This window comes from Podarcis gaigeae (genome assembly GCF_964106915.1).
Source record: "Podarcis gaigeae genome assembly, chromosome: 15".
NCBI classification, from domain to species: Eukaryota; Metazoa; Chordata; class Lepidosauria; order Squamata; family Lacertidae; genus Podarcis; species Podarcis gaigeae.
In genome coordinates, this window is record NC_139692.1 from 28,339,959 (window position 1) to 28,359,322 (window position 19,364).

Genomic DNA, 19,364 nt, shown 5'->3' on the forward strand with positions numbered 1-19,364 from the left:
CTTCTGCCAAATGCAGTAATTCCATGGAGATGCACCTTGTCATCAAGATCTAGGAAAGCATAGACATTTGCAGCCAACAGCAAGGTGGACAGTGGTAAGTCTGATGGTCCTGTTACTCAGATTCTGCAGACAGTCACAGCTCTGAGGTATCTGGTCATTTACACCAACAATTTGCTTGCTTGCTTATTCTGAGCTAGCACACAGGGTGGCTAAGTGGGGCTCTAGAGCAGAGATAGGAACCTGTGGTCCCCCAGATGTGACTGGTGTGCAGTTTCCATCACCACTGCTTATTGACCATGATAGCTGGAGCTGCTGGAAGATGGAGTATGACAACATTCGGAATAGCTATGGGGCTCCCTTTGGGCAACTTCATTGTATTGCTTAATTATATTCACAAAACCAAAACAAATCATCTCATACTTCAGATATTCCTAATAACCATCCCACCAGTGTTCTTCTGATTTCAATATAAGATAAATGGCAACCAGTTGTTTTGAAAGATCTGTGTTGCCTGAGTTCTTCTTCATAATTATAAGTTATGATTCGATACAATACCACAATGTCCCAGGCTTTCCTTAGCCAATAGTCAATAGACAGGGCCTTTGTGTTTCTCCAAGGTTTTGCAATCATGTTCTGATCACTTATTAAAATTTCTCTCTCTCCTCCTAACTTGTTGCTTCACATGTCATAGGAGCAGCCATTTAGATCATTCGAATGCACACCCAGTCCTAAACCACAGGCTATCAAGGTGAATAAATTTGATTGATCTGAAGGGCATAAATCCATGGATTTTGCCATCACAAGCTAGTGAACCTGGTGCCCTCCAGATGTTTCGGTCTAAAACAAATGAAAGCAGCCTTATATCAAGCCAGATTTTTGTTCCATCTAGTTCAATATTGTCTCTGCTGACTGGCAGTAGCTCTGCAGGATTTCAGACCAGGCTCCCTCCCAGTCCTACCTGGAGGTGCTGCTGGGACCTTCTGCATGCAGACCACTGAGCTATGGCCCTTCCCCTTCTCCAGGTGCTAGAGTGCTAGGAGCCATGACTACAGACACCCACTTCACACCAGGTTGTGGCATATTTGGTACACATAAGGGCAAGACTTTGAGGGCAAGTGCCCAAGGCCCCATTCCCCAAAATGAGCTAGATGACCCCCCCATATTCAAGGCTGGCTGGCTGACCACATCTTGAAGGATACACATTATCATCGAAAGAACCACCACACCACACCATTGAATAGAATTACTGAACAGCGTGATTACGCAAAGGATGTGTTGGAAACATTTGGACTCTTTGCACACAGGGTAAGAGAATGGTGTTTACTCTCTGATGGTGAAGTTACTCCTACCACACGCCCTTGAAAGTCAGCCCCAATGGACACAATGGGACTTAGTGCTCAGGGTAAACCTGCCTAAGGTTGCTCTCTTGGAAGACTATGTTGCTGCTGTTGATCAAGGGCTGTGGAAAGAATTTCTGCAAAACACAGAAGTTTTCATCAGGCATCAGACCCATTCAAGAAGTTCGAGATCAAACTCTCCCTCTTTTATTGTTGTCGTTCAATTTGAACCAGATACAGTACATTGAAATTGCAATGTGTGTTCCAATAAACACGAAAAACAAACAACAAACTCCCCACCTGTCTGCTAATAAAACTGAAGCATCGCCAGTCAATTTGTTCATTGCTGCAGTTTCTAAGGCTTTGATCAGCTATTCTATCGTGGCTGTAACTCTTGGAAATTTCCCCTGCCTAGGGAAACCAACTCTTGCCACTAATAAGAGATTTGAAATCAGGCTTCAAAGAAAGGTTATTAGCATTATTAAGCGAAATGGCCATAGGATCCATCATGAGATTGACCTCTGAGGTCTGACCAATGACCTCTAGAGTTTGTTCCTAGTGTTTTTTGAATCATATTACAACTTCACCAAGATACATAGAATCTGTGTTGACATTTTTCTCATATAATTTGATAAGAATATGGTTGTTTTTATTTTAAAAAATCTCTCTCAGATTATTAGATTCAGTGGGATTACTTCAACCCAGACCCCCAAATCCAGTTCTTTTCTTTGATTTCTGACCCTTTTGGAAATGCAAGAGACATCCTCTCATATTCTCCTATGCAGCCTAGGCTTGCTTTGGCATGTTTTGCTATTCCATGGGTCCGGAAACTTGACTGTGTTTGTGTAAATCAAGGTCAAGACACCACAGTTTAAAATTAATGTTGAAATGCCTTTGCGTTCATACCAATCTCCTGTGCAAGATCCGAGTTGGAATTGAGAGAACTGGCCATCCAGGATCCCAGGGCTTTTAAGATTTCTACTCTTTCATAAAGGGGCTTGTGTTAGATTGCTCTGCTTCTTAGGCTTAAGTCTGCAGACATCTTCTCTCATTCCAGTCTCAGTGGGACCGCCAAGAGGATTGAAGAAGACGTCTCTGACCCTCCCAACCAAGTGGCTCCGAGATGAAAAGGAGAGATGGTCGCCATGCCGGCCAACACAAATACTCGGAGATTTGACTCCCGATGTGAGAAAGGTCTGCCATGCTGCACAGCTGCAAAGATGAAGTGATTAATTATGAAGATTATTATTCCAAGCATTTTAGAAGCAGCCTTTGGTGTAATATCTGGGCAAACTTTACACGGTTTCAATTAAGGGCGGTCACGCCTGGGCAGAGTTACATGATGCCTTCTTCCTTCATCTTCTAGCTTTCAGAGACGGGAGGATATCTGAGTAAGCAGTTTAAACGCTGGAGCTGGGGAAATTATGCAGCTTTCTTTTCCTTCCCGTTGTTCTTAAATGGGAATATAAATTTTTAATTAAATAAGTCTTGCACTGCGCTAATTTTTACACTGCCATTTGGACTCTTCTCCTGCTTACGAAAACACTGGGAGCAGTGACTCAGGCCAAGGTTTAAATCAGCAACTGAGCTCTGGTTACAAAAAGCCTTATTAACATCACCCATATCTATATATCAGCCTCATCTGCAGATCAGTTTAAGGATCTTTTATCTTTGCTTTCCATGAGCAGTGGTGCGAATCAAACATCCACTGTAAAGTTTAGTCGTGGGAAGTTTCTAATTTGACATACTGCGGTTTAGAAAAATTGATACTGCCTTTTTGTGTTTGTGTGTGTGTCTAGAAATCTATCCCGAAAAGCTATATGGGTTCATTTCTATCTTCCGTAAAATCCACCTTTTAGCAAAATCTTAAATCACCTTCTCCCCACCTTTATTCTCTGCTGCAATGACGGTCTTCTCTTCCCCTAGTTTCCCCACCATTCTCGGCCATTAAATTGCAGCCCCCTTGCTGCAGAGACCTCTCTTTTACTTATACTGTGAAGTGCCAATTAGCATACACATTAGTGGCACAGTACTAAATAATAACACTGCTACTAATCATAGTAGAGTTTTGGTTTTGGTTTTAACCGGCCTGACAAAAAACAACAACCCAACAACCCAAATTCTTAACATTTTAGCCAACACCACTCAAAGAATTATATACTATGGCATTCAAACAAATTGCAGGAAACAACTGAGGCTACTGGAACAATTTCTAGACTACTGATTCACTGCTTTTCAAACACGCAAAGATTTAGAATTCAGGTAAATAAGGCGTGCAAATGTTTGTAACAGAGTCATCTGTGAGCAGCCACTGAGTCACCAAAGTTTACTACATGCTCAGAGAACTACAGTGAGTAGCCCCACATTGCTCCCCAAGGCAGATTGATCATAAAAAGGTTTCATGGTAGTCAACGCAACTAATTAAAAATATGAAAATGCATCATTTCAAATTAAGTTCAACCCCAGGGGAAAGTGATAGCATTAAGCATGGATATAGTTTCCGTGGGTCTGGTTTCATACTGCTCCTGTAGAAAGTTTGTGGGAAGGATAGTTTACACAGAGTTAAATCTAGTGGCGGAAATTATTCCCCTTTTTCTAATCTCCTCTGCACGGAATGATCTTTCACATGATACAGAATTGCTCATTTAAAAATGGTGCCTGAAGTCTAAGGATGCTTTCACAAGCTGATTTGGGATTTTTGCCTGGAAATGTAATTTCAGCAGCTTTTCTTTCTTTCTTTCTTTCTTTCTTTCTTTCTTTCTTTCTTTCTTTCTTTCTTTTTAAAAGGAATTTCATTTTTGCAATGATTCCCTTTCTCTCCAGGCTTTTCTATAGAAAAAAAAAAACTTGAGCCAAAACCGTAAAGGGGAAATCTTGCCTTCAGGTCTTTAATAAGTACCTATTTAATCCAAAATTCTTGGCTCGCTGCTTGTGAAAAAGGGAAAGTTCAGAGGAAATTGATATGAAAATTCAAATGACAAGATAATGCTGTACCCAGATAATCTCCAAGTATGGGTTGCTCTGGAAAGTTGGGGGAGAGGGAGATTGAGCCTCTGGGTGCTTTTCTAACAATTTAATTAATGACACAATCTGCTTATAGTATGCACTCTCTTTCTCCAGACTGAGATATAAGGAAATTCAAACATCTGAGCAAATGAAACTGGTTATTCCCAAATGATGGGGATGTCATGGAAAGACATTCTAAAGTCTAACCCTAAACTCATTGACTCAGAAGTCCATCTCACTGGGTTCAGCATGATTTAAGGCTGTGTACACATTACTGTCTTAAAGCTGCTAGATCCTTCTTTTTTCAATTCAGACAGAAGACGGGGAGGTTGCATCAAAATGCAGTATTTCACAAGGAACAACGGGAGAGATGCAGGATGCTGAGTACACAGTGGTTTATACACAGCCTAAGTCTTCTCTGTTTCTATCCCTAGGACTGAAGTCTAGGAGGCTGTCAGCACCGAACAGAGGGATACAGAGATGGATTTAAAGTAAAGCCGGAATAGATACCATCTCATAGTACCCCGAAACAAAACAAAAGTTAATTCCACTGAACTAAATAACCCCCTTCTTTGCTTTCACAGACATGTGTTGTTGAAGTGATCCATGGTTTCTAATACAATTATTGTGCCGTTTCTCTGCATTTATACCACTAATAATAGCTGTGGCACTACGGATGTGCATGACAGCTTATAGGGCGCTTGTTTCTTTGGTTATTGTATTTCAATGAGAATTTCTTAATTATTTCAGTTGTAAAAAGGGGGGGGGGAAAGCATAATATGACTATCAGATCTGAAATGGTGATATAGGTGCCCACTGACCTGTCTCCTTTTAACTATTATAAAAATGATTTGTTGGACATAAAAAATCCAGTTGTTTTATCCCAAGCAAGGCAGGGGAAGTCTATGACCCTGGGAGAAAATACAACAGCCTATTAAATTTCATCAAATGGAGCATTGCCACAGGTGAAGCTAAGCGCCCAATACCTATGGGAGAATCCAATGAGCTTATCTCACATCGCACGTTCATTGGGCAACTGTGCTTAACTTCAGCGGAAACCCTAGGCGAGTCGCAGAGGAATGGCTGTAGGTTGTGCGATAGGTATGTTTTGCTCCAAGTAAAATCTCTTCCTTCCTTCCTTCCTTCCTTCCTTTCTAGAACCCTTTATCAAAAAATGACACAGGTGACTCAGCCAAGTTAAACTCCTCAATGCACATTTCGATTTATATTTTGTGGCGAAAAAAGGGTCTGAAAGATTTTTTGATCAACTCTTCTCCAGTTCCTTATTTCATATAATTCACAAATACTGAGTGACTGAAGCATTTTCATACTTGTGCATCACCAGCATGGATTTGGGTTCTGATGCCCATTGTCAACCCAGAACCGTCTGCAAGTGCAATTCTACCGTTTGCTGCTAGCACAGATAATTGATTAACTCCTATGGGACAATTTTTAATCCAAGGAGTGCCTATTCTACTTACAAGATATTGCAAGTGGAAGCTTCCAAACCACAAGAACAGAACACGTACAGACACTTTGCAACGAACCTTCTCTACCAAAAGTCAATGCCCAGGGATCGCATCTGTTTCCTAACAAGGAAATAGACTGAAGCAATAGTCTTGTAATTAGATTACACCATGGAGGACAATGGGACTCCTCACCTCATACATGCTTTCCCATCCTTCCTCAAGAGTTCCAGTTGAGCGTTACTTATTTTATCCTCGCAACGAACATGCAAGGTAGATTTAGCATGAGAGAAAGCAGCTTGCCCAAGGTTACCAGACGAGGTCCAGAATTTGAACTCAGGTCACCCTGATCTAACTCCAGTCATTTCACCGTAACTTATCTGCCAAGCAAGGAGAAGCAAGTGGAAAGAAATGCTTAAACTTCAATTGGAAGGCGAGGAGTATATTCAGTCCCATAGAATAGAAGTAAGCGCCTTTCTGGGCCAATACAACCCAGCAAGAGTCCTTTCTCCAAATCACACGCAAATAAAGAGTTTGGCAGGGAGAGAGATCCAGTTTCTACCAAAGAGTGTTCAAAAGCCAGAAAAGAAACTGTTTAGTGGAGGGGGGGGAACACATCCTGCCTACGCTAGAACAAAGCTATTGGACTCTTCTGATAAACTCATCAGCTCCTCCTAGTTCAAAGTTTATCTACACTCTTATTCAGCACAAACGGAAAGCTCCATCCAACATACACAGGCATCCAGACCACCATCATTTTATTCCCGATTAACCCAGAATCACGGCCAGCATTCCATTTCCACACTCACAATAATCAGCATGGCTTAAAATCAACCTCATGCCACCTTTCACCTTTAAATGAAGAAATTGGGGGGAGGGAGGGGAGGAATCCATCTCTCTCCCACTTTTTTCTTTGTAATTTCAAAGCAACAACCAAAAAACAACAACCAAACAACTAACTAATGAATTTTAACCAATCCTGACAATTACAAAGGACCTTAGTGCAAAAGTAGAACACCTGTTCTGGATGCAGAAGCTACCAGGCTCAAACACTGGGATTTCCAGAAAGGACTTTGGGGAGGGGGTTAAAATTCCTGCCTGAAAAACTGGAAAGCAACTGCCTCTCAGTGTAGACAATACTGATCTAGATGAAGCAGTGATCTGGCTGGGTCTGCATGTTCCTACGAGCGCTGGAGTAAATTTTTCATACTTGCAAAGTCCACCTGCTCCTCAAAATTAATACCATCATTTCTGACATTGATAGACCAAGAGGATAGCTGTGTGCTAAGGGGAGGCAGAATGGGAGGTTTAGACCCTTACTGTTAGTGGTGACAGAGGCACCGCCACACACACTGTCACGAAACCCTTTTTTCAAGGGCACCACTGGAATGAGCAGGAGGTGTCAACAGAGCAGCTCTCTGCTTTGAGGACAGAAGCTCAAACTGGAATTGCATGATTGCCCACTCAGAAATCGCCTTCTCCAAAATAATTGGACTGTCATATGGCCCTGCTCTGGAAAGAATTCTATGGGACTGCATGGCTCAGTTGGTTAGAGCGTGGCGCTGATAACGCCAAGATTGCAGGTTCAAACCCCATATCGGACAGCTGCGTATTCCTGCACTGTGGGGGGTTGGACTAGATGATCCTCAAGGTCCCTTCCAACTCTACAATTCTGCAATTCTACTTTGGAGATGGTGGTGAGGCCCCGATCCTCATCTTCCACCATGAACCGCCAGTAAATCCTATTGCCCACCAGCCACTGGGCCCTCCTCACACCTGGGTCACCAACAGCTTGTTGGGTCAGGGAAGTGATTGGCACTTTTTCATAGAGGGCCAGATTCAGCCTGGGGTCTCCAGTTGCCAGTCCCTAACCGGTGGAATTATCCTAACTCCAATCTGACCAATTGCGCTGATTTTTCAAGGGTGGGGGTTGCTCATGCCTGGAAAAGTTGCAGACACAACATGTTGTTTCTTCCTCACCAGCAGGATATATCCATAGCTGTCATTTCCCTTTTTAAAAGGGAAATTCCCTTATTCCGAATAGGATTCCTCACAAGAAAAGGAAAAAGTTGACAGCTATGGACATATCAAAGCAGGTTTCACTGACTTTGAACATGAATTTAATTTATTTTATTCCAAGTGTTCTTTATTCTACCTTTCCAAGGGGTTTGCGTTGCTCAAAGTAGCTTCCAATTATTTATTTTCTGTTACACAGTGCTGTCCTCACCAGCACAATCCTAACTACGTATTGAATGCAGCGAGGCTTACTCCCAGGTGAGGAAAGGGTAGGTCAACTTTAATTCTTAGTTATTGTTATTTATTAATTTTATATACCATTCGTTCATCCAGAGATCACGGGGCTGTTTATAGCATATATCTATCACATGTCTTGATAAGTTTGTTTCTCCTTTTACATACTTTTTTTTAAAAAATGTAATTTATATGTAAAAATACATATAAATATAATTTACAATATGCTAATTATATGTTGTAAAAATGGTGTAAACCCCAATGGCAACAAAGAAGGCTTCCCTTTCTTCCTCAAACTTTTCTACCACTTCCTTCGCCTGGAGAGGGCAAAGCAAAGGGTCCCCTTGGCAGGCGGCGAGGGCGAATCCCGGCAGCGGTTCTTACCGGAGCAGGAGTGGAGGGGTTTTGGCCGGACGATGAGCGACGCCGGGCAGACGGAGTAGAGCGAGAGCTTCTCGAAGTAATCACACGTCTCCTTGGACAGGATCTCGTCGATCATGAAAGTCTTGTAGCGCCGCCTGGCTGCTTTCAGCGGCCCCGGGGGAGCCAGCCGGGCTTCGGCTTGGCAGTGCATGGCTGGAGCGCCGAGTGAGGAGTCCCCGAGGAAAGCGCGGCGAGGAGGGCGGAGGAAAGCGAAACGCGCCGGGGAAGGGGAGCGGAGTTTGGCCGGAACTGGGGGGGGGGGGGTAGGCGGAGGCTGGCAGCTCTAGCCAAAAAGAGAGAGAGGAGGCTGGCCGGAGGAGATCGCCTGGCCAGGAGATCCAGGGATCCGCCTTCCTGCTGCGCCTGGCTCTGTGGCTCCCTCTCGCCCGCACCCAGCCTCCCTCCCGGCTTGTCTCTGTCTCTCTAGCTCTGCCTTCCCCACCTCCAGCCTCTATATAAGCCGCCGCGCCTTCGGAGGACAAGCCGGCTGTCAATCAAGTGCGCACCCCCACCCCCTTCGCAGCGCCCCATTGTTCGGGCCTGGGACGCCCGGGCAGGCAGCGCTTGCTATTTTAAGGACTCCTTCCCTCCCTTCTCCAGCTGGAAGGGCGCCAAGGCCTTGGGTTAGCTTAGGCTGGCTGGCCGACTGGCTGGCTGGGGGGGGGGACGGGGGACGGACTGACGTGAATGCCTTCCTCCTCCTCCTCCTTTTCCTCAAGTCTGAACATCCCCAACCCTTTCAGGAGAGAAGGAGCGCTCCGTCTGCGAAGTTCGGGAAACTTTCGCAAAGTGCGTTTAGACGGGGCCAGCAGCGCGATCCGAAATGTCCTCGAGGTTATTCCGCACCGGTTCTTGCCTTGCGGGGGGGGTGGACTAGATGACCCTTGGTGTCCCTTCGAATTCTTATAATTTGTTTACACACACCCCACACACAGGGTCCCAGCGATCCCCAAGGAAGCTCAGTCACCCGTCTGCAAATTTCTGGGCACTTCCCAGCTGCAAACCCTGGTCTTCCCTTCCGCGCGTTCGCTCCGATGTCAGCGGCGCTTGACTCGCTTTGCGCGGCCCCGGAGCGGGTGCTGGAGGCTGCAGACACTGATTTGAGGGGTGGGGGTGGAAACCTCCATTGCGCACACTGAGGTCTACTTTGGAGTAAGCGTGCCAGGGCTTGCTCTGTCCATCCCTCCCTCGTTAGGCCCCGGGACTTCCAACCACGGCTGCGATCCTATCGCTCCCTGCTTTGGAAAGTCGACGCAGCGTCCGGAGTTTGCGCGCGGGGTCGGGCCAGAAAAACACTTCCTTGTGGCCTGGAGCGGGGTCGCTTGCAGGGTCTTCCGGAGCCCATCGAATTGCGGTACTGACATGATTTTGCCAAGATATATATATATATCCTTTTGAGAACATTCTTAGTATATTCACGTCGATTTTGTTAGATCTGAGTTGATACACCCAACGCTAAAAACATCACAAAGAGTCAGCAGCTGGATCTGAGGTGAATCTGAGGTTCTGCTGCCCTTACCTTTGCGGTGGTGTTTGAGGGATTCAGTCTCTAAAAGAGATTTCCGCCCCCTCTTTGCCGGGTTAAGAGCAGGGAAGAACTAAGGAGCCAGTCAAGGGAGATCTAGCTTGGCGCAAGATCCGTTTCTCCCTGAATCTGCCCTCGGTCACTCCGGCTCGCTAAGGCGCAATTTATTTGGGATGGGGAGTAACCAATACCGGCAGCAAAAAACCCTTGGATTTTCTCCTCTCTTTCAATTCTGCTCGCTGGTTGGCAAAAAAGGAAAAGGGGGAAAAAAGGCTGTCGATGTTCATCTTCGGAATTATTATTCTTGTTGTTATTAAAGCTTTTTAAACTCCTTGGCCTCCCTCCCCCCCCCCCGGGGATTTTGTTCCTCGGGGCCTTTGATGCCTCTGTTTGCTTTGTTTTAAATCCACCCACCCACCTCTGCAGATGCTGCTAAAAAGAAGAAAAGTGCAGGAAAACAAAAAATTAAAATTTTATGCGCGCTGTAAAGGGTGCTGCTGCAAGTTATCTTTTGCACTGCCCGCCAATGAAAAATTATAAAAATAAAATAAAATTGCAGAGGTCTCTAGTCTTCCTTGCAACTATCCTCCGCGTAAATAAAAAAGCAAAAAACCACGAACAGCCGCGGAGCCGCTGCCTTTTCCTTCTCTCTGGGTGTCCGCTTGATGTTTAGGACTTGTCATTTCTTCTTTCCCGGGGATCGCGGCCCTTGCAGCTCTCCGAGTTGCTTTCACCATCGTGCCACGCCTCGTTCTGTGCCAAGGCGAACTGTCATTAATTACTGAATATATCATTATTATTAATTACATTTCTTTGCGTAGTGTGACACTATTTCAAAGCGATTTAACAATATAAAACAAAACCAGATAAACTCAGTTCAAAATTAGAAGGGGGGAAAAAACCATTAAAAAGCCAAAGATTATTAATGGCTGAAGGCCTGATTGCGGAGGAATGTTTTCTCCTGGCGCCTTATATATGTGTTGGTTTTTGTTTTTAAACACACACACACACATCCTTCTTTAGAAGAACTATTTCTGTGAGCCAAGGTACTTTCCCTCAGGCTGCGCGTTTGCAACGCAGACTTCTCCGATAGTAAGGAAATAAAACCTTTCAAAAACTCCTATGCAAAGTGTCCCCCAAGAAGCGCGCATTATTCCAGCAACCACGGCCCGGATCCGCCTTCCCCGCCGAGCTCGGACAGGGCCAGGGGCGCTTCGCCCGAGTTTTGCGCAGTCTTTCGAGCCCGCGAAGCTCTTCGTCTCTTGCGAACCTTCCTTTGGAGCTGCGGTCTGTGCTGCGTCAGGCCCTTCAGTGCTGGCGGGAGTGTGTATGCTCGATCTTCGCCTGCAGCCGCAGACACACCTACTCGCGAGTAAACTGCTCTGAAAACAGCGAGGCCGGCTCCTCCTGAACTGATACGCTCAGGATACCTGCCCTGTACAATTTAGGCATTTGACAATATTTGGATCCTGCCTTTCTGTGTAAAACTTTCCAAGGCAAAGGAGCGAATAAAACGGCTTAAGCAAAGTGAACAAGCAAAGAAACAAATAGCACCCAAATAAAATATCGGGGATGTTATCGCTCGTCTCTGTTTTGTTGGTGGGGAAGGAATGGGATCGACTCAGTGCCCAGATCACTTTTCACTTGGATGCCTCAGAAAGGGACCTTTTGACTCGTTTGGTCTCTCCCCCCCTCCCCCAAGTCCTTTAGCCTGCAATCCCAGACGCAGTTCCCTGGGACACAGCTGTCAACGTTTCCCTTTTTTAAAAGGGAAATTCCCTTATTCTGAATAGGATTCCTCGCAAGAGGAAAAGTTGACAGCTATGCCCTGGGAGGAAGCTCCACTGAACCCAGAGAGACTTACTTCGGAGTTTAGGATTGCAGCACTGCTTCTTAAAATATGTTAATGTGCAACTGGAAGTGAGCCCCCTTATATCCGGGGGGCGGGGGTTAGACCCAGGAAAGCGAGCAGAGAATGGCAGTCTTCGGCTACGAATGTAATGGGGTGTTGGGGACATAAATATAGGTGCCCCCCCTTTTTAAAGCGCTCTGAGCCCCCGGGAGACAGGAAGTTATCCATGTTCGCCTAAATGCAATGAATATATCTCAGAGGACTACGTTGCTAATTTTTTTAATTTTCTTTCTCCTAAGGTTATGCTGACCGCACAATAGCAATCCAAACATTTCAGTGTCTGCAAAAGTGCGGAATAACGTGATTCGTAATATCTCCGTTGTAATATCACCATCTATCTCTGTATCTCCGTCGCAATTTTTCTTTTGCAGGCGAATCAAACTCTCTTTACACTCGGGGAGTTGCCATTGTCTTCCGTGGGTTTCCATGCGTAAAATAGTACTCAGAGACCTATCAATTCACAGCAACAATTTCGAGCTCTTCTCATAAATAGGTAGCTTTGGGTCCTCTACTATAATATAACATATTTCCAAACGCTATGGATTATTTTTTTCCTATTAATCAATAATGTCCTCTTCGACTATGAAGTTTTGCGCTCATATATTTTTCCTCTGTGAAGTCCGCTCTCCTTTTCTGAATTTACCTTCATATTTTTAAATGGCCCCACTGGGCTCCCCAGGAGCGTCAAAACAACCTGATCCACGACAAATGCAAAACTATCACATGGAAATCAGCAAAGTCCCATTCTGTTGCATCGAAACTGCTCGGGACAGGGCTGGGATTCAGCGACATGTAACTGGAAGAGTCATCACTGTTGGTTTATAATGGCTCCTTGCAATGAAAAAAATGGGGGGATAATAATAATAATAATAATAATAATAATAATAATAATAATAATACTAATAATAGATGCATGTGGATTTAAAATGCACCACATCCAAATTCTTTTTTAAAAAACCAAAAGCTTTATAAAAAAAATCAAATCCTATCGTGTAATAAAGCGAGATCCCGTGATGTGCTGATGATCTCTGTTGCGAGGACTGGCAAGGACCTGGGCGGGGTGGGGGGTCACCCAGCAGAAGTCAACCACCCCCTCCGGTAGGAAGGGAAGGGGACAGGTGAAACCCAACTCTTACTTCTGAGAAAAGTACCACTGTCTTCAGTGGGCTTACTCCCAGAGAGGTGTGTGCCATGCATATCTGGCAGCCCCAGGACACAGAACGCCCCACTGGATCCCAATGGGATCTGGTCCTGACTCCCTTGTCTCGCGCCCGCACAAACCAAAGCCAGCGGGTGACAGACAGCCAAGGAAGTTTTTACTCAGAGAGCGGACCCGTTGAAATGGATTGGAACCTTGATGTTAAATTACTGCCCAGTCATTTCCATGGGTCTCCTCTGAGTCGGACTGGCGTTGGCTAGTAGCACCCGACGTGTCGCATCTAACATCACAGAGCACAACAACAGCAACAACAAAAGGCCACACGGAAAGCACGTGAGGAGAGGCGAATTCACGCGCCCAGATCGTACTGGCCCGAAAAGTTCCTTCTTCTCATCCCAAGCGTGTTCCCTGAGAAGCTTTACTTAGGTGCAAACCCATTGAGAATTGCTTTATTCTCTCCTCAAGCGTGCTTCCTTGGAGGGCTGCTTTCTGGACATCCGTGTCACTTTGTAAGTCGAGGATCGGGGTCTGGGGCTGAAAAGCATCCTCTCCTGCAACTCTTCCTCCCCAGAGTCCAGACTTGTTCGTTAGTCTACTTTTTTCCCCTTTGCTCACCAAAAACTTTCATTAAAGGAGAGGTAAAATAGCAGTTCGGTTCCGCGCAGCCTCCCCGCCCCCCGCCAAATTAACCGGTAAGCCGGGTGAGATCCTGGCACTGAACGAGCCTTTATATTAGTTAATCTATTCTTTATTTCTTTTGTTCTTTTAAATGAGGGTGACCTTCATAAAACCAGTTTGGCGTTCAACCAAAGAAAACGACGAAGGTAGGATTGCATCTAAGGGCAAGCTAGTCGTCCTAGCTGGAAAACTTCTGCAAATATCAATCAGTGTTCGTGCAAAAATGTTCATTGAAATAATTTGGAGCTCTGACTAGGTTTTTAAACATGAACAAACCCGGGCTGCAGTCCTCCCACAAGCTTGATTTCCAGGAATAAAAAATTGGGACCGGAAATGTCCTAGCATCCAGACAAAACCTGAAATTTGGACCAAGTAGGAGAAATGAGGAATTCATTCCAGAGGTGCTTGCGCAAGAGAAGTTCCCTTTCCTGGGTCTGCTGCCCAAGGACACTCGCCTGTCTGGGCAATGCGAATCCAGCGTAGTGAAAACACAGGCGCGCGCATATTCCCATTTACACTGGCGTAGTCCTATTGACTCCCAGGACGCAAAGGGAGACATCAGCAAATACAATGAATTTTAGGGAAGTAGGGACCTAATAAAAGGCCAAGCGATACCTCCACGTGTCTCCCCAGATGTTTAGGAAGTCGATGCGAGTTTTAATCTATTGTTAACCTATTGTTCTTTTAACTTTCCGAAAGTTTTAAATTGTTGTTAATTTTTCCTTAGTGTTTATTTTATTGCTTTATCTCTCTCGCTCTCTCTTTGTAAACCACTTGGAAGTTGTTGTTGTTGGTTTACAATCAAGCGGTGTGTAGAATGAATCATAATGAATAAAATAAACCGGACAGTTTTCGAGAGATGATTTAGACTTTTGTTTTTAATTTCGCGACGGGGGGGGGGGCGTTCGCACGCCCAGCGACAAGTTTATTTTTTAAAAAATGTAGTTATAGTAGTAAAATATTAATAGCTGTTGTTGCTGCTCTGATTTTAAGAATGAAACAGAAACAGCTGAGCTGGGGGAAGACGAAGCGTCTTTGGCGCTTCTCAACGGAGACGGAATAACAAGAGTTGTGGAAACATTTCTGCGCGCGTTCCCGCTGTGCGCGGGGATCCCCCTCTGAGCTGAGGTCAGTTTCTTGCGCGTGAAATCGACAAGCCGCGACTCCAGTCTCGGCCGGCCGTTTGTCAGTTACAAACGAAGGGCCAATTCAGACGAGGATTTCAGCCCTGCCTGCACATTCATTTTAGCAAACGCGGCGGCAGCGGGCGAAGAGTCCGGTGGAGTCTTAAGGCTGGAGGATTTTAGGCTGACACGTCGAAGGAGAGGAGGTGGCTGCTTCCTCAGAGACTTAAGATGCGAAGCCCGGCTGGTCCTCAAGCCGATAGCTGGACTCTGGCTCAGCCCATGAGAGGCTGGACACAGGGTTCCTCTTCAATTTTATTCTTAAGAGTCCTTTCGGGGAGCTTTCGGGTCTTAAAAGTGCCTTTTGTTTCAAGGCAGGGATGGGGGGGGGGGGGTTGACACGCGCTTGCAAAAGTATGACTGGCCAGAATGCTCAGCCGAATAGAAATGCCCCAATAACTGATGTGGAGGACCCGGGTTCAAATGTCGCCTCTACGGTGAATAAAATAGAACTTAGGGAGTCTTAAGCGAGGCACCTCATTCGGCCTTTCTCAGCTGGAAGGAGCAGAGAGGGGTGGTTGGGGGAGTTGGGGGAGAGATTTGGCATGGGGGTGGGGTTAAGAGGGTTTGGTGAGCCACAGAAGCAGGGGTGGCAGCCCCTAGTAGTAGTGCTAAACCCATTTACATTAATTAACCTAAGGGAGTCATGGCCATTAATTTCAAATGGACTACTTTGAGCTTTGGAGACAACCCTAAACGCTCATATGTGCAAGTTGGGTTGCCATATTTTGAAGAGCAGAATAGAGGACGCATTCGCCAACTTCTACTTTTAACTATGGATGACAACTCTACCCATGAGAAAGAGGACGTGTCCTGGAAAAAGAGGACATATGGCAAGCTCTCGACTTCAGCTTTCACACTGGAGACTTAAGTTGGACTTTGAACGGAATGGCAAAACTTGCTCTGAATGAGAGATGCGCCTTCAGTTGTCCCCCACCCCCACATTCCCTCCAGCCTTAGCAGGGGGGGCCAACTTGAATAAAATATTGGGGAGGGGCAGGTAAGCCCCGCCCCACGTAATCAATCACAATATGTGGCACACACGCACCATTTGAATGGCTATGCTCATCAACTTGGGGGGAGGCACCCCCTCAAATATTTTATTGGGGGCGAAGGGACCTTGGCCTCTAGGAATTGGCTCCTAGGAGCCTTGGCAACACCTAAACACCACACCAAAAGCGAGAGGGAATCTGAGGTGAGCAAGGGCTGGAATTACAGAGGAGGAGGGTTACCTTCTGTGGTATCGCTATGCTACTGTTTTGAGAAGGATAAAGAGCAGGGCACAGATTTCCTAGAAATGAAAAGCCTTGGGGAATGAGGACTGTGAACTGCATCAAGTGTCTCACCACCACCTCCCCACTCCCAATACTTTGAGCACTGAAACGTGCTTCTTGGTGGAGCATGGTTCTTAATCTCAAGATCGTGGGTTCAAGTCTAACCTTGGGCAAATGATTCCTTCATTGCAAGGGGCTGGACTAAATGACCCTTGTGGTCCCTTCCAGCTCTGCAATTCAATGATGTCTTGTGGGAAAACGCTGGCATGAGCTAGGAGTCAGGCGATCCCTGGGTCACGGCTCACCTTGGCCACAAAATCACTAGCTAGCAAGCCCTTGGGATGTTGTTAGACTGCAGCTGTATCAGCACCAGCCGGCATGGTCAGTGGTCAGGGTGGTTGGGAGCTGAAATCCAACAACATCTGGAGGGCATCACATTGGCAACTGTTTCACATCTGCAGGAACTGCACTGCCTTACCTTACTGGCCTTTTGCAATATTGTGTTTGTGAAGTGATTTGAACCCTTTGTGCCATTATTTACTTCTGGGGTTTAGGTCTGAACCCTGCTATTAATGCTGTTGCCAAGCCATGGGATCTGAGAAGGAACAATGAAGGAGAGAGGTGCTTGTGAGCATAGGCAGACTGCCTTGCCCCGTGTTATTGCTGCAGGCTCTTGCACATCTGGCAGAAGGCTAACCAAGAGGAGACCTTGGCTTCAACAAAGCATTGAGACATTCTTTGTGAAAGTGCCCTGGTTCCAGGTCTGGAGCAAACATTTATTTTAATCTTCAGTCCCAGAGCTTCTGACCATCAGCTTGGAGTCTGCTTTGGCTGCCCAGAACTGGGAGAATAAACTGGTCAAGAACACACCAGAGCCTCATGCAAAACTCACAGACGTGATCAGAGTTCTCTGAAAGGGTCCAGGAAAATGTTTCAATAATGAGTTTTTTGGTTTTTTTAAAAGAAGCCTGTGCAATAATATGGTTTATGTCGCATGAAACACACGCCAGCTGTCAGTCAAGAACAGCCAGGAAGAATTGGGGGGGGGGGCTGTTTCCAAGAGAAATGAAGCGGCTTGAATGGCAAACATCTGCCATGTGGGCTCAGTCCCCCTTACAGCTGTTGGAATCACCCAAAGGCCTCCTTGTTTGGTGAAAAGCAGCCCCAGCATTTTATCAGGAACGCAATATGTGGAGAGACAGAAGAGGGTAGGGAAGTCTGTTCTGAAAAAAGGAAGGAAGGAAGGAAGGAAGGAAGGAAGGAAGGAAGGAGAGGTGAATCTCCCAATGAGGTTGTCAGTCCTGGTTCAGTCACATGCTACCAATAAATCAATAATCCCCGCACTTAGTAAACTACCAAGTCCGTTATCCTAGCCATTTCCCTGACCTGCTAGTTGCTATATATGCACATCTCATGTGTGTGTTTTGAAGCATTTGCTCACCCTGTCCTGCACACTAAAGTGGTACAGTCCTGGAATACGTTGACTCCTTCAAAGAATCATGGAGGACACTGGGTTGATATTTGCCTCAGTAAAGAACAGAGGTGCCTAGCCAAAATGCAAACAGAATCATAGAATGGTAGAGTTGGAAGGGACCCTGAGGCAGTGGCGTAGCGTGGGGGGTGCAGGGGGGGCCGGCCGCACCGGGCGCAACATCTGAGGGATAGGGTTAGGGGGCGCAAAATACTTGCCTTGCCCCGGGTGCTGACAACCCACGCTATGCCACTGCCTTGAGGGCAGTGCCAGATTTAGGGCGGTTCAGGTGGTGCCCACACCCGGGGCACTGAGCCGAGGGGGTGCAAAATTAAGAAGATCCACTAGTGAGAAGATTCATTTGGGGGTGCCAAATTTTGGCTTCACTCAGGGTGCCATACCTGTGTGGCAGGCATCAGTGCTTCCACCCCTAAAAATGTTTAGGGGTACTCTCATTTTCCTACTCATGTTGAAATACTGCCCCTCAATGAGGCCAAACTTAGATTCACAAAATATTTAGGGGTATGCGTACCCCCAGAAAAAAAAATCACTGCCAAAGATTATCCATCAAGGGTCATCTAGTTCAACCTCCTGCAATGCTGGAATCTCAACACATGGTTCCCCATCCAAATTGAAACCATACTCGACCCTGCTTAGCTTTGCATGTGCTAGCAGTTTTATTGCTATATTCTAACTCAGAATGTTTGTGAACTACCAGCTTGCCAGACTAGTTTATTTTATTGCATACTGTCAGGGGCTCAGGAGCAGAGGCACAGGAGAGGGAGGAAATGGAGAGTGAGGGGGAGGAATCCGAGGGGAGCGTAGGCGGTGACAGTGATCAGAGGGATTCCATGAGCCTCTCCAGCGAATTGGAAGATTCACAGAAGGGAGCGCCGACGGCCAGGGCAAGGGGGGTGCCAAGGGGGAAACCCCAGAAGGAAGGGGCCAGCGGGGACTCCCAGAGCAGCAGTTGGAAATCAGGACCAGCTTCCCCACCAGAGCGCAGTGCGGGGGAGGAGTCCCAGGCATCGGGACCAGTGTTCTCACCACCAGCGAGAGGAGATGAGTCAGGATTGACCATGCCTCCATCGGAGAGTGGGGAAACGGTCAAGAGGAAAGTTACTGGCTGGGCGCGCGCGCCAAGTTCAAATGTACAGGCGAGCGGCACAGCAGGTAGCCCGGATAGGGAACCAGGTCCTAAAGCCCGCCGGAAGGAGGGGCAAGACTCAGGGGGGTCAGCGTCAGAAGAGTCCAGAAAGGAGGAAACCCCAGGGGGCAGAAGGACCCAGAGGAGGAAAGAACAACGGAAGAGGTGGAGTAAGGCTAGAGTCTTAAACTGGTGTCTAGGAGGCGGAGACTCAGATGGAGCTTCGTCGGTCTAGGTTCTAAGACGTAGAGTTGCACACTGTGGTTTGGAAATGGAAACTAATCTTCAATAAAGACTTTTACACGTTATTACTGACTAGCGTTGGTCCTCTGTGAGCTGGGACCTGGAGGCAACTCTGACACATATGAACTTGCAAGGCCAATTCATGCGCCTGACCAAATGGATTCTGAGCCATAAAAGTCAGGTTTGATAGGGATGTTGTCCAACAACATCTGGAGGACCACAGTTTCCCTCCCCCAGCTATAAAGCGATGTCTATGAGGCTAAGCCTGTCCAGGTCAGGTTGCCAGGAT

The 19,364-nt window shown here is 46.3% G+C and overlaps 1 protein-coding gene and 1 long non-coding RNA gene across 3 annotated transcripts in view; both read right to left on the reverse strand.

The window, feature by feature from the left end:
• Positions 1 to 8,924, reverse strand: part of BARX2 (BARX homeobox 2) — a 40,900-nt gene extending 31,976 nt beyond the window's left edge. The window contains exon 1 of one of the 2 annotated variants that reach the window (XM_083714829.1): positions 8,444 to 8,924. In XM_083714829.1, the coding sequence (XP_083570955.1) occupies positions 8,444 to 8,633 (190 nt within the window). In that variant the 5' untranslated portion in view covers positions 8,634 to 8,924. Of the gene's footprint in view, positions 1 to 2,243; positions 2,305 to 8,443 lie in introns of those variants that run through there. The other variant, XM_083714830.1, reaches the window with a different exon arrangement.
• The window catches only part of LOC310832755, a 119,956-nt gene that overhangs the window by 36,240 nt on the left and 64,352 nt on the right, over positions 1 to 19,364 (reverse strand). The gene's annotated exons all lie outside the window — the stretch shown is intronic.